The sequence below is a fragment of the Schistocerca americana genome, chromosome 8 (genome assembly GCF_021461395.2).
Source record: "Schistocerca americana isolate TAMUIC-IGC-003095 chromosome 8, iqSchAmer2.1, whole genome shotgun sequence".
NCBI lineage: Eukaryota > Metazoa > Arthropoda > Insecta > Orthoptera > Acrididae > Schistocerca > Schistocerca americana.
This window is the reverse complement of record NC_060126.1, coordinates 164,430,818-164,446,184: the sequence shown is the minus strand read 5'-3', so window position 1 is coordinate 164,446,184 and position 15,367 is coordinate 164,430,818. Positions and strand designations below refer to the sequence as shown.

Below are 15,367 nucleotides of genomic sequence, written 5' to 3'. Positions count from 1 at the left end.
GGTAAGAGATTTCAAATTGATTTCCTATTTCTAGATTTCCAGAAGCCTTTCGACACCGTACCTCACAAGCGGCTTGCAATCTAATTGTGTTCTTGTGGAAAACGCGTCTCAGTTATTTGACTGGATTCATGATTTCCTATCGAAAGGGCATAGTTCGTAGTAACTGACGGAAAGTCATCTAGTGAAACAGAAGTGATCTCTGGCATTCCCCAGGGTAGTGTTGTAGGTCCTCTGCTGTTCCTTGTCTGTATAAAGGATTTAGAAGACAATCGGAGCAGCAGTTAAGGTTGTCTGCAGAGGAAGCTGTCGTTTATTGCCTAATAAAGTCACCGGAAGGTCAAAATAATTGCAAAATTGTGAAAAAAGGATCAGTATGGGGTGAAAATTGGCAACTGAGCCTAAGTAACGAAAGTTGTAAGATTATCCGCGAGAGTACCGTATTAAATGGAATTCGTTCAACTTCCGTTATATGATAAATCAGTCAAATATAAACGCCATAAATTTAACTAAATACCTAGGAACTACAATTAAGAACAACTTAAATTGGAAAAAACGAATAGAAAATGTTGTGGGAAAGGCGAACTGAAGACTGTTTTACTGGCAAAACACTTAGAAGGTGCGGCAGATCCACTGAAGAGACTGTCTAAACCACGCTTGTATATCGTCTTTACGAGTACTGTTGCGTGGAGTGGGATCCTTAGCAAACAGGATTGACGAAGTAGATCGAGAGACTTCAACGAAGGGCAACACGTTACGTTTTACCGAGAAACAGGGAAAAGAGTGTTACGCACATGATACAGTACTTGGATGGTCATCATTAAAATAAAGGGGTTTCTCGCTGCAGCAGGATCTCTCTCAAGACGCGAACTCGGGACCTTTGCCTTTCACGGGCAAGTGCTCTACACTTGGCCGCGAAAGGCAAAGATCCCCAGTTCTAGTCTCGGTCCGGCACAAAGTTTTAATCTGCTAGGAAGTTTCGTCAACTTACTGCTCTGAATGTGGAAGTCTTCTGTTAATGGCCAATCTACGTAGGGAAAAACGAGCATCATAATAAACTAAGGGAAATAGGAGCTCGCGAGAATAGACACAGGTATTCGTTTCTTCTACACGCTGTTCGAGAATGGAATAATAGAGAACTGTTGTGAAGGTGGTTCGATGAACCCTTTGCCAGTAACTTAAGCGTGATTTGCAGAATATCCCTGTAGATGTAGATGTAGTTGCAGATGTTCATGTAGATGTACATGTCCTTACATCTCACCGGAAGAACGGTCTGGGCAAGCTGTCTAGCAAAGAATTTGAACTAAGAGTAAAGGATACAAAAATAGAATTAATACAGTGGAACGGTGAGAGTCGATTTGCTGAATTGTAGTGATGCAGAAGACACAGTGGAAATGGTGGTACAATTCTGGTAAAGTAGACTGAAAAAGTACACAGTATGGTCGAAAACCGAAAGATTCATGTTTCAAACAGGAGCGTAAGGTGTGGAGAAACAAAAGATCAAGTTTTAACGTTCCGTCAGATATGAGTTCAATAGAGACGGAGTACCAACTCGAATTAGATGAAGCAGGGGAAGTATTGTCCCCGTTTCGTTATCTTACAAAATGTCACTTCCTTTGTGCATTTAGATAAGCCAGTTAAAAGCTAAGACTGGATGTCCAATGGAGATTTTGAATTGCGCGCCGCATATGTAATCCAGTATGTTAACCTTTAAGACGATTCGCTCGATGTGATTGAGAGAGATTTGTTTCCAAAGCAGTTCCGCTGTTATCTGATCATGGAACTGGGTTAATACTTTGCCAACGGAGCTCCGAAATGTGTGAACCCGACACTTGGGTAGCGACATGAACAGAGAATGAGAAACTCGAAAGAGTGGGAGTAGGCTACCGAAGAATGATAAGAACTAACTTTAAAGAAATTGGCTAATCGGAGGCGTTATGTACAATGTAAGAATGAAAAAAAATGGTAAAAGAACCACATCAATAAATACAGAGTCACGGACACTGTTCTTCACTATTCATGAGCGGATACTGTGGTACTCGAGAGGACCGCGGGTGGTAAAATTGTAACGGAAGACAAGTTTTGAAATATGCTTCATGAGGGATCACTGGACTTCCTGTCTCTTTGACAGCATGTTTGTAGACGCCTCCTACACTGGAGAGCGACGTCAGAAATTCGTGCCCGTGAAACGGCAGACAAAATTACTAGAGAATCTCCCACCGAAAATCTCGAGTCCCAGCACCAACAGGCGACGGGTAAAAATTTTAAATAAATGAATAATTTACAGATTATCCAGTCCGAAAAATCATTTCACCGCATCCACAGCAGAGAAAACCTCTGGCCAGTAGTGGAGAAGATGTTTCCCCAGGCACCTGATAAAAATATACCAAGGTGAAAGCACCAAAATAAGAATATATACTAACAAAAGTTGACACTACAAACAAACCAGGGAATAAGGCAAGGCTGTAGCACATTAGCAATACTGTTCAACATTACATTAACGACCTGATTAATTACGGAATGCGTGAATGACAGGAAACCCCCAATGTATAAAACCTGCGAGACATAAATTAGTAAACACGATGCTTGTGGCCGACGAACACGTAACTGGTCTCAGTAATGAACGCACATTACAAGGAGCGATACACACATCAAAAAATATTAGGCTACATTAGAACCTGAAGATACCACCAAATATAAAAAGACTACCGTTTTTTAGGAAATCATCCCATAAGAACAAGGATAATCATCATATAATAGGATAATCATCATATAATAACAGAATAGGTCTCCCATTTCCACTAACTAGGACGTGACACAACTTTTGAAGACGAGAAATACATAAACAAAATCAACTCCAATCAACAAATATATCGAACGATAAAACCAGCATTAAACGGTAAACGAGAGGAAAAACTCAAATTAAACTTCGTGAGGTCACGGCACTACTGATAGTACTACACGGAGTAAACTGAGCGACATGGCACAGGGTTTATCACGGTTGACTGGCATTCGGCAGGAGCGCGGTTCATCTTCCCGTCCGGTCATCCATATCTATATTTTCCGTGGTTCCCCTAAATCGCTTCAGCAATACGACGGCGTGGTTCCTTTGAAAAGGGCGAGGCCGGTTTCCTTCCTCATTTGAGCTCGTATTCAGTGATACCGCCTGTTCAAATTTGTCGTTAGAAAATATCGAGCCTCTTCAGTTTCTTACTCGCTTTGTGATTTCTGCCACTGTAACCTACGCCAGCAATTAACTGCCGGCTGCTGGTGGCCGAGGGTTCTAGGCGTTTCAGTTTGGAACCGCGCGACCGCTACGGTCGCAGGTTCGAATCCTGTCTCGGGCATGGATGTTTGTGATGTCCTTAGGTTAGTTAGGTTTAAGTAGTTCTGAGTTCTACGGGACTGATGACCTCAGCAGTTATGTCCCATAGTGCTCAGAGCCATATTTTTTTTTTTTTTTTTTTTTTTTTTTTTTTTTTTTTTTTTTTTTTTTTTTTGCCATTAACTTCACGCTGTTTACATTCGCTTGCTGCTCTGCGCATCTCACCGGAGGCTAAGTTACTCTCTACTAATTATTAACTGGTGTAGCGGAATTGTTTGTAGTGCAATTTGTATTGTTTAATCTAGCGTCATGTGTGACAAATGTTGATGTTGTCGTAGATTAGTGAGCACAGGAGTGAAATGTCAGAATTGTGGGGTGATAGCAGCGAGGAAGCTGTTTTAGTGCCAGATGAGGCTCGCCGATGGAGTTGTAGATCATATAGCCGTGACAAGAAAATCGTGGAACAGAGAAAAAAGATTTGTCCCCTTCAGGCTGAACTAGAAATGGAGTACTTCGAATTAGACAGGTTGAAGGGCGAAAGAGGCAATGGGAGCTGGGAACAGGTAACAAGTCCTAGCCAGAAGGAGAAAACCCCAGAAATCACCTTTCAGTGAGCAATCAGTTTAATTTGTTACCTGATGCAGAAGAGCCTCAAACAGTTTTTGAGCAAAGTAGGGTGCAGCAGACTCGTAGTAACAATTGTAATGCTAGGTCGGGAGTAAAGTCAAGCAGAAAGAAAAGAGTCCTGTTGTTAGGTAGCAGTCATGGGAGAGCTCTAGGCCAGTTGCTACAGGATAGGCTAGGAGTCGAGTACCAGGTCACAAGCATTGTCTAACCTAGTGCTAAGCTTAGCCAGGTTAAAGAAAACCTAGGGGCCTTGTGCAAACATTTTGATGGTGAGGACCATATTCTTATTGTAGGAGGAACAGCCTGGCTAGCAATTAGGACTATGGTATTAGGTGTGACCTGAATGCAATAGGAGCAGCAACAGCTGACGCTCGTGTGGGGTTTGTGTATCTTTTGCAGCGCCATGACCAGCCCTGGATAAATACGGAGACCAGCCCTGGATTAATACGGATGTCAACTGTGTTAACAGAGAGCTGTGGGAGTTACTGTTGGCAGAAACTAAATCTCATATCTGTGTTGTGCCTGATGATGCAATTGGGAGGTGGGGCTACACCTGAATAGGAGGGAAAACGATAGATTAGTTGATCTTCTTGCAGAAAATGTAAGGGGGGCCACATGCACACAAGACAAAATACCTGCCGGCCGTGGTGGTCTCGCGGTTCTAGGCGCGCAGTCCGGAACCGTGCGACTGCTACGGTCGCAGGTTCGAATCCGGCCTCGGGCAGGTTTAAGTAGTTCTAAGTTCTAGGGGACTGATGACCACAGCAGTTGAGTCCCATAGTGCTCAGAGCCATTTGAACCATTTTGAACAAAATACCTGTAATTACTGGAGTCAGAGAGGCACATTTTTTGGGTTAGAGTCAGGTAACAGACAGGGAGTATTGAAAGAGATTAAAACAGAACAGTGTGATAATGTTTGAATTAGTATCCAAAGAAATAAAATTTGTGCGTTTCATTAGAACATTACAGGATTGAAAAATAAAATAAATGAGCTTCTTGTATGCCTAGAAAATAGGGTAAATTCTGAAGGTATAGAAGTTTCCCGTCTCTCTGAACGCCATGTAACTGCAGGGATGGAGAAGTTAAATTTAAGGGATTACTGATTAGCATCTTATTCATATATAGTCAACAAGGAGAAAGGAGGAGTTTCTACTTATATAAAAACTTGAAACAAAGTCAGAAATATTGAAACAATTAGTTTTTGTGTAGATCAGATCCTTGTAGCATGTGCTTTATTAGTTGCTACTGCAATTTACTTCTATAGTAATTGTAACAATCTACAGATCCCCTCAAGGTAACTATCAGCTATTCATAAAAGTTCTAGAAGCATTATTGAGCTACCTGTCAGACAAAAGGAAGCAGTTAGTGGTTTGTGGTGATTTTAATGTAGATTTCTTAAAAGATACGGATAGCAAAAATGAGCTACAATCTTTGTTTGGTTTTCAATCTAGTATCTGTTGTAAATTTTCCAACTCGTCTACAGCAGGATAGTAGGTCACTAGTCGATAACATTTTCATAGACGGTTCAAATGGCTCTGGGCACTATGGGACTTAACATCTGAGGTCATCAGTCCCCTAGAACTTAGAACTACTTAAACCTAACTAACCTAAGGACATCACACACATCCATGCCCGAGGCAGGATTCGAACCTGCGACCTTAGGGGTAGCGTGGTTCCAGACTGAAGCGCCCAGAACCGCTCGGCCACACCGGCCGGCTTCACAGACAGTGTTCAGGCAGAAACTATTAATGTGTAACCATCTGTTAATGGGCTAACTGATCATGATGCACAGTAAATGGAAATAACACATATAGCACCTTATTGACTTGAAACAGGTTTATACAAGGCAGGGAGGCTTATTGATGCGAACAGGATACAGAGTTTTAAGTGCAGCCTGGAAGAGGTAGAATGGAATGAAGTATACATAGAAAATGATGTTGATGCCAAGTTCAATTTATTCCACCGTAAATTTGTCTCAATATTTGAGAGTTGCTTTCCAGAAACGTTATCCAAAAAAGCCATTACAAAGTAAGCCATGGATTACTAAGGGACTTAAGATATCGTGTAAGAGGAAGAGGGAAATACATGTACAGGCCAGAATAAGTCAGGATCCACCGTTACTTGCTTACTACAAAAGATATGGTAATATTTTAAGGAAGGTCATTAAGAAGTCGAGAAGCTTATGTGTTCTGACAGAAATTAGTGATGCAGATAATAAGGTTAAAACTATATGGACTATTGTCAAACGCGAGACGGGGCAGCCTGACAGTGCACATCATACCATAGCAATAAAGCGAAATGATGATGTTGTGAGTGATAATTCACAGGTTGCAAGTATTTTTAACAATCACTTTCTGAATGTAGTAGCAAAATTAGGATTAAAGGGTTCAGTTCAAGAAGCAAGAATATATGTCCAAAAATGTCATTCCCCAGGACTTTAGGCTTTTACAAATAGCACCAACATCCCCCACTGAAATTAAGGGAATTATAAATATACTCAGAAACCATGTGGTGTTGATGGAGTCTATCAGGATTTTGAAGTATGGTGCTAATTTCATAAGTAGAGTCCTTAGTGATATATGTAATGCTTCGGTGTCAAAGGGAATTTTTCCAGACTGAAATACGCAATTGTCAACCCTCTTCATAAGAAATGGGACAAGAGTGACTTAAATAATTATAAACCAATCTGATTGCGCACATCGTTTTCTAAAATATTCGAAAAAGTTAAGTATTCAAGAGTATTCTCACATTTAAGTGAAAATAATTTACTCAGCATGTAACAGTTCAGATTTTGGAAAGATTACTCGACTGAGAATGCTATCTGCAGATTTACCCATCAGATAGTACAAGCCCTAAATAAGAAATTATTTCCAGTTGGTATATTTTGCGATCTTTCCAAGGCATTTGGCTGTGTGGATCATGTTACACTCTTAGAAAACTCAGGTTCTATGGAACTGAAGGCAAGACACACAGCTGGTTTGAATCATACTTAACGAACAGAAAGCAAAAAGTTGTGCGGAATAACACAAATAATGTTGGGAGGGTGGTAAACCCTAGTGGACGAGGAGTTATCACAAAGGGAGTGCGATAAGGTTCAATTTTGGGTCCTCTGCTGTTTTTATTCGTGTGAATGACCTCTCACTTAACGTTCAGCAAGCAGAACTAGTACTTTTTGCAGATGGCACGAGTGTTACGATAAATCCCACTCCAGAAAATGCAGCTGAAGATATTGATAAGGGAATCTTTCAGAGAATTATTAAGTGGTTCTCAGAAAATGGGCTGTCCCTTAATTTTGAAAAACTCACTATATCCAGTTCTGTACACCGAATAGAGTCATACCGATAACTGATGTAGCATATGACCAAGGCTCAGTTAACAGGGTAGATTTCTCCAAATTTTTGTGTGTTCACATTGATGACAACTCGAACTGGAAGAAGCATATTAATGAGCTTCCCAAACAAAAAAGTTCAGCTGCTTTCGCTCTTCGTATAATCGCTAGTCTTGGTAATAAACTGATCAGCCTCCTAAGGTACTTTGCTTATTTCCTCTCATTAATGTCTTATGGAATAATTTTATCGGCTATAAAGACATAAAGTATTGATTGTATAAAAGATAGCAGTCAGAATAAATAATGGTGTTCACCCAAGGACGTCATGCAGACATCTGTTCAAGGAGTTGGATATTTTAACTGCACCATCAGACTACATATATTGGATAATGCAATTCATTATAAATAATCCATCTCAATTCGTGAATAACAGTGATGCTCGTACGTAAAACACTAGAAAAATGACCTTCACTATCCGTTATTGAAGCTATCAGTTGCTCAAAAAGAAGTACATTATTCAGCAAGAAAAGCCTTTGATCATTTGCCCAACAACATAATGTGTCTGACAGGTAGCAAATCTAGTTTTAAATCTAGCTTAAAATCATTTCTTTTGGACAACTCCCTCTATTCCATGAAAGAGTTTCTGTTTGAAAACTGGTAAAGAAATTGGTTCCTCTAAATGTAGTTGCATGTGTAGAACTAAAATTTTTGGTAATATTAATATCAGCACTATTCATGTGTGTGTATACATATCTTCTAATCCGACTTTTTCCACATCATATCGATAAAATAATATTCTAAATGATCTACAGAACATTACATAACTAAACTAAACTAAAACTAAGCAACAGTAACCATGTAATGGCTGGTTCACTATTATAGCGCCTACACAGTATTATTGTTATACTTTTTTCCCTTAGAACCTCCTGCCAAAAGAAATAGCCACTGGTTCCGAAGACTTGTGCATTTCCACATCTTTTGTAGTTGTTTCTTCCTGTCGTCACTTCATGAGCAGATTTCTATCTGTCCTTGTTGTATTTTCAAACACTGATAATTTTCGTGATTTACATATTTTAGCAATAAATACAATAAATGAGTTCGTAATCCTGGATTTCGTATTTTATCACCAGCTGGACACTAGCCAAGCCCCTGGCACTGCGTGATGTATCCACAGATAATTGTTGATATCCTAGAATTGAGAATTTTTTGTAGTTTCCGGATGAATATTCTATCAATGCAAACTACAATATTTTGGTACTACCCCTAGGTTTTTTATTACTATTATTATTATAGTTATTATTGGTTGTGGTGGTCAAGCACAAGGCAATAACGGTATGTCTGAAAACTTCCAGATTCTATATTTTCAGAGGCAAGGAGCCCAGCAACCATGTGATTTAAAAGCAGTAAGTATAGTGTAAACATGTCAATTTTATTGGTTTAAATGGGAATATAGGATATCGGTAAGGAGAGGATTGGTATAGAAGAATGTTTTCTAGTAAGTTCTACCCCCAATGTCGACGCTTAGCTTTCATTTATGACTATTAGGTAGCACTCGCGATGCACTGTAAGTTGCTAATCACGTACAAAATCTAAGTATCGCTTGTCTTCTGTTCGAAGGGAATTCTTTCTCGTTCTAAAATTTACTTAGCCGGTAACGCTGATGATGCGAGAAGAAGGACTGAGGCCACCAACTGCTATCTGCTTACACTCAGGGACAATGCTCTCAGAAAATTTAGGAACCATTGGTTTAGTCAGTGCCAACGTTACCACAGACTTTACCTATCTGATGTCTGAAAAAGCTGCATAAATATTCAGTGACATATTGATATGAATGGAAAGTGGTGCAGAGACTGACAACTTCCTCTGAATGTTCATAAACTTAAAAAAGTTGCATTTTACAAAACGAAAAATGTGCTCTATAATTACAGTATCAAAGAGTCAAAATTGGAAACAGTATACTCATGTAAATATCTGGATGTAACAATTTATTGGGATATGAAAAAAATGCAGTAGGCTCCATGGTAGATGACAGACTGCACTACGTTGATGAGATACTTGTAAAATGCGATTAGTCAGCAGAAGAGGTAGCTAGCAAAATAGTCCTGCGACTAGAATTATTATTTTCGCCGGCACAGAACAGCACAGTTCATTTTCAATAATTACTACATATATTTTGTACTCCTATAATTCATCTTTTATTTTTACCTACATGTAAACGAAATTTGATGTATCCTGTAAATTTCTAGTAACGTTCAATGTAACTTTAATTTTGTACAACTTTTATGCAGAAAATTTGCTTAAGTCCGGTAGAAGAAGTTTTATCTGTGCTAGATTTTGTTAAGAAGGACGTGGCAACCAAACTTAGTTGGTGCTGGGGCTCGGTAATGTAATAACGCATGGGTGAAGACTTATAGTTTAATCTGTGAAAAGAGTGCCAATTTCCCAGAAAGAGAGACAGTTTTCTTTTAGGTGAAAGTCAGAAGATTGTTTGAAACAAACGGGTCGCAAGTATTCCCCAAAAAGCCGTCATAGCTGCACTATTGCAGTGATTACCGGAGTTTCGAGAAGAAATACGGCTTTAATATTTTCGATGAAGTCTTAGGATTCGAAAGAGGGGAAAATTACAAGAGAAGAAAATGGAAGAGGTAAGTTACTACACCACAGAGTTTGACGGTAGATCGACACAAGAAGATTAGAACTTTATCAATACAACGAACGTACAAGGAGAACTTTTCGTCAACAGAAAACTCGAGTACACTGTGGACTCGCCGAGGCAGTGTACTGAGCCGGCCGGAGTTGCCGTGCGGTTCTAGGCGCTACAGTCTGGAACCGAGCGACGCTACGGTCGCAGGTTCGAATCCTGCCTCGGGCATGGATGTGTGTGATGGCCTTAGGTTAGTTAGGTTTAATTAGTTCTAAGTTATAGGCGACTGATGACCTCAGAAGTTAAGTCGCATAGTGCTCAGAGTCATTTTTGAGCAGTGTACTGAACAGGTGTCAGCTTTACTTTGGTTGAGGAGGGACTGGAAACTACAGCGGTAATACGGACGGTGTTGCGAAAAGTGGCTATTATCGCTTATCTAGTAATCGAAAGAGGGGAACTGTGATTAGATTGGCTGTCGTTAATTTAGTTTATATGAGGCCCGAAGTGTGCATTTGCTTTGAAAGTGAAATATTAATAAAGTGAGGACACGTCTTTTAAACATATCATTACATGACCATCCATAGCTATTTGCATGAAATAATGTTTATATTTCATCCCCCGGCACATTGTAGACCCAAACTATTTCCACTAGGATTTAAAAGGTTTAGATAATGAGAATTTGTCGACGAGAATGTCATCGGAGTGGCAGTGGGTATTATTTGCAATTTTTTTAAATTTAATTCATTCGTTTACTAGATAGCATCGTGCCATATTGTCTTCCTCCCGTGAGTGACCGAACGTCTGCCATGCGATGACACCAGTGCTTCTCAGCTAGAAGAGCGGCGTCCCAGATGAATCCAGAAAAATGACAATGATTCATCTTAACGGCAGACATTATTTTTCGCAGCTTCATGAATATTTATCTCAAAGCAGACTTTCTGCGTGTTAATTGACTGATGTTACATTAGTAAAAGACCATCAAGATTAACAACAGTTACGCGAAAGAATAACAGTTACGCCAAACATTTTCCTCTCAAAATTAAATTTTCAACATTTAAAAGCTATGGTCACGCTGCTTTTATGGACTGTGAAAACATATATATTTAATTGTAAAGTGCTAAATAGAATAAAAATTTTGCCATTTCAAGATTCTGTTACATTGTTTCCAGATGGTTAACGTAGTAAATAAGTTAATCTGCCATAGTCTAGACAAACATTTATCTTTAACGAAATCAGAGCATGACTGATATGACACGGTGTCACATGCAACAGTATTAATATTTCTATAGATAGTCACTGTTGCCGTCTTTATTTAAATTGTATCTTAGCATACCGCCTGACCAACACAAGTAGATAATTCACTTTGGTTTATACACTCTTAGTCCTATACAGAAAAAGAGACCTTGCATATATTAAGACACGTCAATTCAGTAGACTCCAGTTTATCTACCCATGTATTTTTATTTCATATTTGCTTCTGCTTTCATGTCAGTGTGAATGTGTGTGTCTTAGGTCGCCTCCCATAGACAAAAGCAATACTGAGGCTAGCGGCATATAGTCTGAATAGAATTACTGTTCTTGTATTGAATTATTTTGATGCGAGCGAAGAAGTAGCATTTGAAGTCACCGTTCTTGTCTGTGACAACAGGTTGTGATTCTAGCACATTTCTGAGTTATCTGAGATTCCGAAAGCTCTATTACAGGTGCTTAGACAGCGAGTTAGTAAAAACATCATATTATTATGGTGTTATCACGTCTTAACCGTTTCACCTGCTATCGATTGTGGCAGAAAGTGTGTTTAAACGAGATTCAATGGTCATAGAGTGTCATTGGATCGGGCGTTTACCGTATTATTTGGCGCCGGTGTTATTTAGGCAGAGGGTGAAGGTATATAATTTCAAGTAATTAAGCGTGCAGTAATCACCCACAATTAATGTTTATTGCAGATCTAGATTTCGGGATTTCGGTCGCTGTGTGGCCATCTTCAGTGTAGTAAATGTAAGCAGATCCACCAAGATCGGTGCAGTTTTACACGAGCCCGAAATTCAGTGGTATCTTCAATGCGATATTCTTTCAAATAGAAATGTGGCAGGAAATCCAAAGAAATTCTGATCGAATGTAAATTACATATGCGCCAAGACGCAACCGATACTTTCACCGTGCGATAACAATGGCGATGTTACAGTACCACTACAACAGAGTTACTAAATATGGTCTTCCGGAATTCCTTCAGCAAAGAAGACGAAGTAAATATTCCAGAACAACTTCCAACAGGTGTAACTAAGATGTAGATATCCTTGGTGCAGCGAAGCAGGTTAATGCAGATTGTATTCTAGTCGATTTCCTTTTGGAGTATACTGACACATTAGCTGTGTACTTAACAATCATAAGCAATTTATACATTGTAAAGTTGCAAAAACCACCACACCACCCGAGAAAGAAAATAGGAATGGCTCAAATGGCTCTGAGCACTATGGGACTTAACATCGATGGTCATCAGTCCCCTAGAACTTAGAACTACTTAAACCTAACTAACCTAAGGACATCACACAACACCCAGCCATCACGAGGCAGAGAAAATCCCTGACCCCGCCGGGAATCGAACCCGGGAACCCGGGCGTGGGAAGCGAGAACGCTACCGCACGACCACGAGATGCGGGCAAAGAAAATAGGAGTAGTCCGCTAAATTGCACACACATTTCACCAACGTCGATTTTCGGTAGGATTTTGAAACATAAGCTTTCTGCGAACATTGCGAATTGCTTCGAAGAAAACGATTGTGGACAAGGAGTGAATACGAATTCTAAAACTATCGTTCTTGTGAAACACAGTTAGACTTTTACTCTCAGGAGTTAATGAGTGCTATCGACAGAGGATGTCAAACTAACTTCATGTTTTTAGATATCCAGAAGGCTTTTGACACCGTTCCTCACAATACACTTCTAATCAAAGTGCGTGTTATGGACTGTCGAATCAATTCGCATTGGTTTCATGATTTCCCATCAGAAAGGTCACATTTCGTAGTAACCGATGGAAAATCATCGAGTAAATCAGAAGCAATATCTGGAGTTCCGCAAGGAAGCGTTACAAGCCGTCTGCTGTTCATGATGTACATGACAACCTTAGAATACCTCTGATACTGTTTTCCAGTGATGCTGTCATGTATTGTCTTGTAAAGTCATCTCACGACGAAAGCTAAACGAAAAAATGATTTTGACAGGATATCTGCATGGTGCGTAAAGTGGCAATTAACTCTAAATAACAAAATCTGTGAAGTCTTCCACACGAGCCATAAAAGGAATGCGCTAGATTTCGGCTACATGACAAATCACACAAACATAAAAGCTGTAAAATCTACAAATTACTTAGATATTAGAATTACGAATTACTTAAGAGGAAACGGTCACACTGATAAGCTGTTCGGAAAGGAATCCAAAGACTGCGATTCATTGAGAGAACACTTAGAAAAGGAAACGGATCTACTAAAGAGTCTACCTACACTACGTTCGTCCGTCTCTTTTGGAGTACTGCTGTGAGGTGTGGAATACGCATCACATAGGACTGATGGAGGACATTCAAAGAGTTCAGAGAAGGTCAGTTCGTTTTGTGCTATGGCGAAATAGGAAAGAGAAAGCCACGGATATGATACGCGACCTGGGATGTCAGCAAATAAAGCAAAGACGTTATCGCATCAAAACTCCAATCAGCAACTTTCTTCTCAGAGAATGAAAATGTTATGTTGGCTGCCAAACTAAATGGGAAGAAATGATCACCATAACAAATAAGATAAATCTGTGCTTGCACAGAATGATTTAAGCACTCGCTTCTTCCGCGGGTTGTTCGAGAGTGAAACGGTAGGGAAATAACTCGAACGTGGTTCAATGAACCCTCTAAAAGGAACTTAATTGTGGGTTGCAGAGTAGTCGTACAGATGTACATGCACACAGCAGTGAGTTTAACATTTTAACTTACATTTGCTTCACTGAAGTCGTGGCCATATTTGTTTCGTGCGATCAAAGCTGATAATACAATTTCAGGTAATTGCAATACTGATTCGCTACTGTATTATAACCATTTTATGAGCCATTCCAGAATTATTCAATTGTGTGGGACTTGTACAAACTACTATTAACAGGGGGTTCTGAACACGGAAGGACATGACAGTTGGTCACACGTTTATTGGAGTCACGGAGATACTGAAAGACCTGAACCGGCAAACGCACGCAGGTAGACACAAACAATCTCGTGAATCCCTTAGTAAGATTCAAGAATCAACTTTACTTGGCGGTTCTGAGGGTACACTACTGTCCTCTGCGTATCACTCCTCTAAGTATCGCGAAGGTCGTATTAAGGCTTTTAGACAATATTTCTTCTCGAACTGTATACGTGAATTAAACGGGGAGAAGCCCTCATATTTGCCACAGTTGAAGGTATCCCGTGGGTTAACGGTCACCAAATGAAAAAACAGTTTCAATTTAGAAGGGCAATAGCATCTGTTGTACGTATCCACAGAGCCACGATAAATGAAAACGACGGTAATGGAAACCATGTTGGCTGTTGGCTGTTGGTCACGGCAGTAGTGACGTGAAAGTGGACAAGTCTCCTCAGCTCAGAACGCCATGCGGCTGCACCTCGGCTGTCTCTGACTTTTGCGGACAAGCACGGTAAGCACTCACGCAGCTGAGCGGCACCGGCGAAGGCGACGAGCAGCAGCACTAGCGGCAGCTGTGAGGACCCCATGGTGGCTGGAGCTGCAACGTGACGTCTCTGGAGCCGGAAGACGTGTGGCGGAGAAGGCAGGTCGGTCCCTAGTTCTTAAAGGTCCGCTCTCAAGGTCGTTGCGGAACCCCTGAGTAACCGGTCGCCGCGAAGTCGCATCAAGGCTACGATTTCGCACAACTTGTAGACAAAAGTACAGATACGAAGCTGAAGGTGAGCCAGCACCCGTCTGTTGGCTACAGGCAACAGATCCCTGCAGCCTCTGTTGAAACCCGGTTTCATTTGCTACAAAGTTTATTGCTTCGTGCAGGAGACACACCACGCACAGGACTAGATAAGTGAAGTACAACACTGAACCGATCGATTTGGGATACAGTCGAAAATATAATTAAATTGCCAATTGCCGAAGATAAAGACGTCCAATATTTTCAGAATTTGTTTTATCGCATTAAAGAGGTCCAAATGGGTAAGCACACCGTTTACTGCTGGTTGTGGTTGCTGTTGTTGTGGTCTTCAGTCCTGAGACTGGTTTGATGCAGCTCTCCATGCTACTCTATCCTGTGCAAGCTTCTTCGTCTCCCAGTACCTACTGCAGCCTACATCCATCTGAATCTGTTGAGTCTATTCATCTCTTGGTCTCCCTCTACGATTTTTACCCTCCACGCTGCTCTCCAATACTAAATTGGTGATCCCTTGATGTCTCAGAACATGTCCTACCAACCGATCC

The 15,367-nt window shown here is 40.4% G+C and overlaps 1 protein-coding gene across 1 annotated transcript in view; it reads right to left on the bottom strand.

Moving 5' to 3' along the window:
* Positions 1 to 14,704, bottom strand: part of LOC124545088 (protein takeout-like) — an 81,761-nt gene extending 67,057 nt beyond the window's left edge. The window contains exon 1 of the mRNA XM_047123898.1: positions 14,598 to 14,704. Coding sequence (XP_046979854.1) covers positions 14,598 to 14,661 — 64 coding nt within the window. The 5' untranslated portion in view covers positions 14,662 to 14,704. The remainder of the gene's footprint in view (positions 1 to 14,597) is intronic.
* Between the last annotated feature and the right edge of the window lie 663 nt (positions 14,705 to 15,367).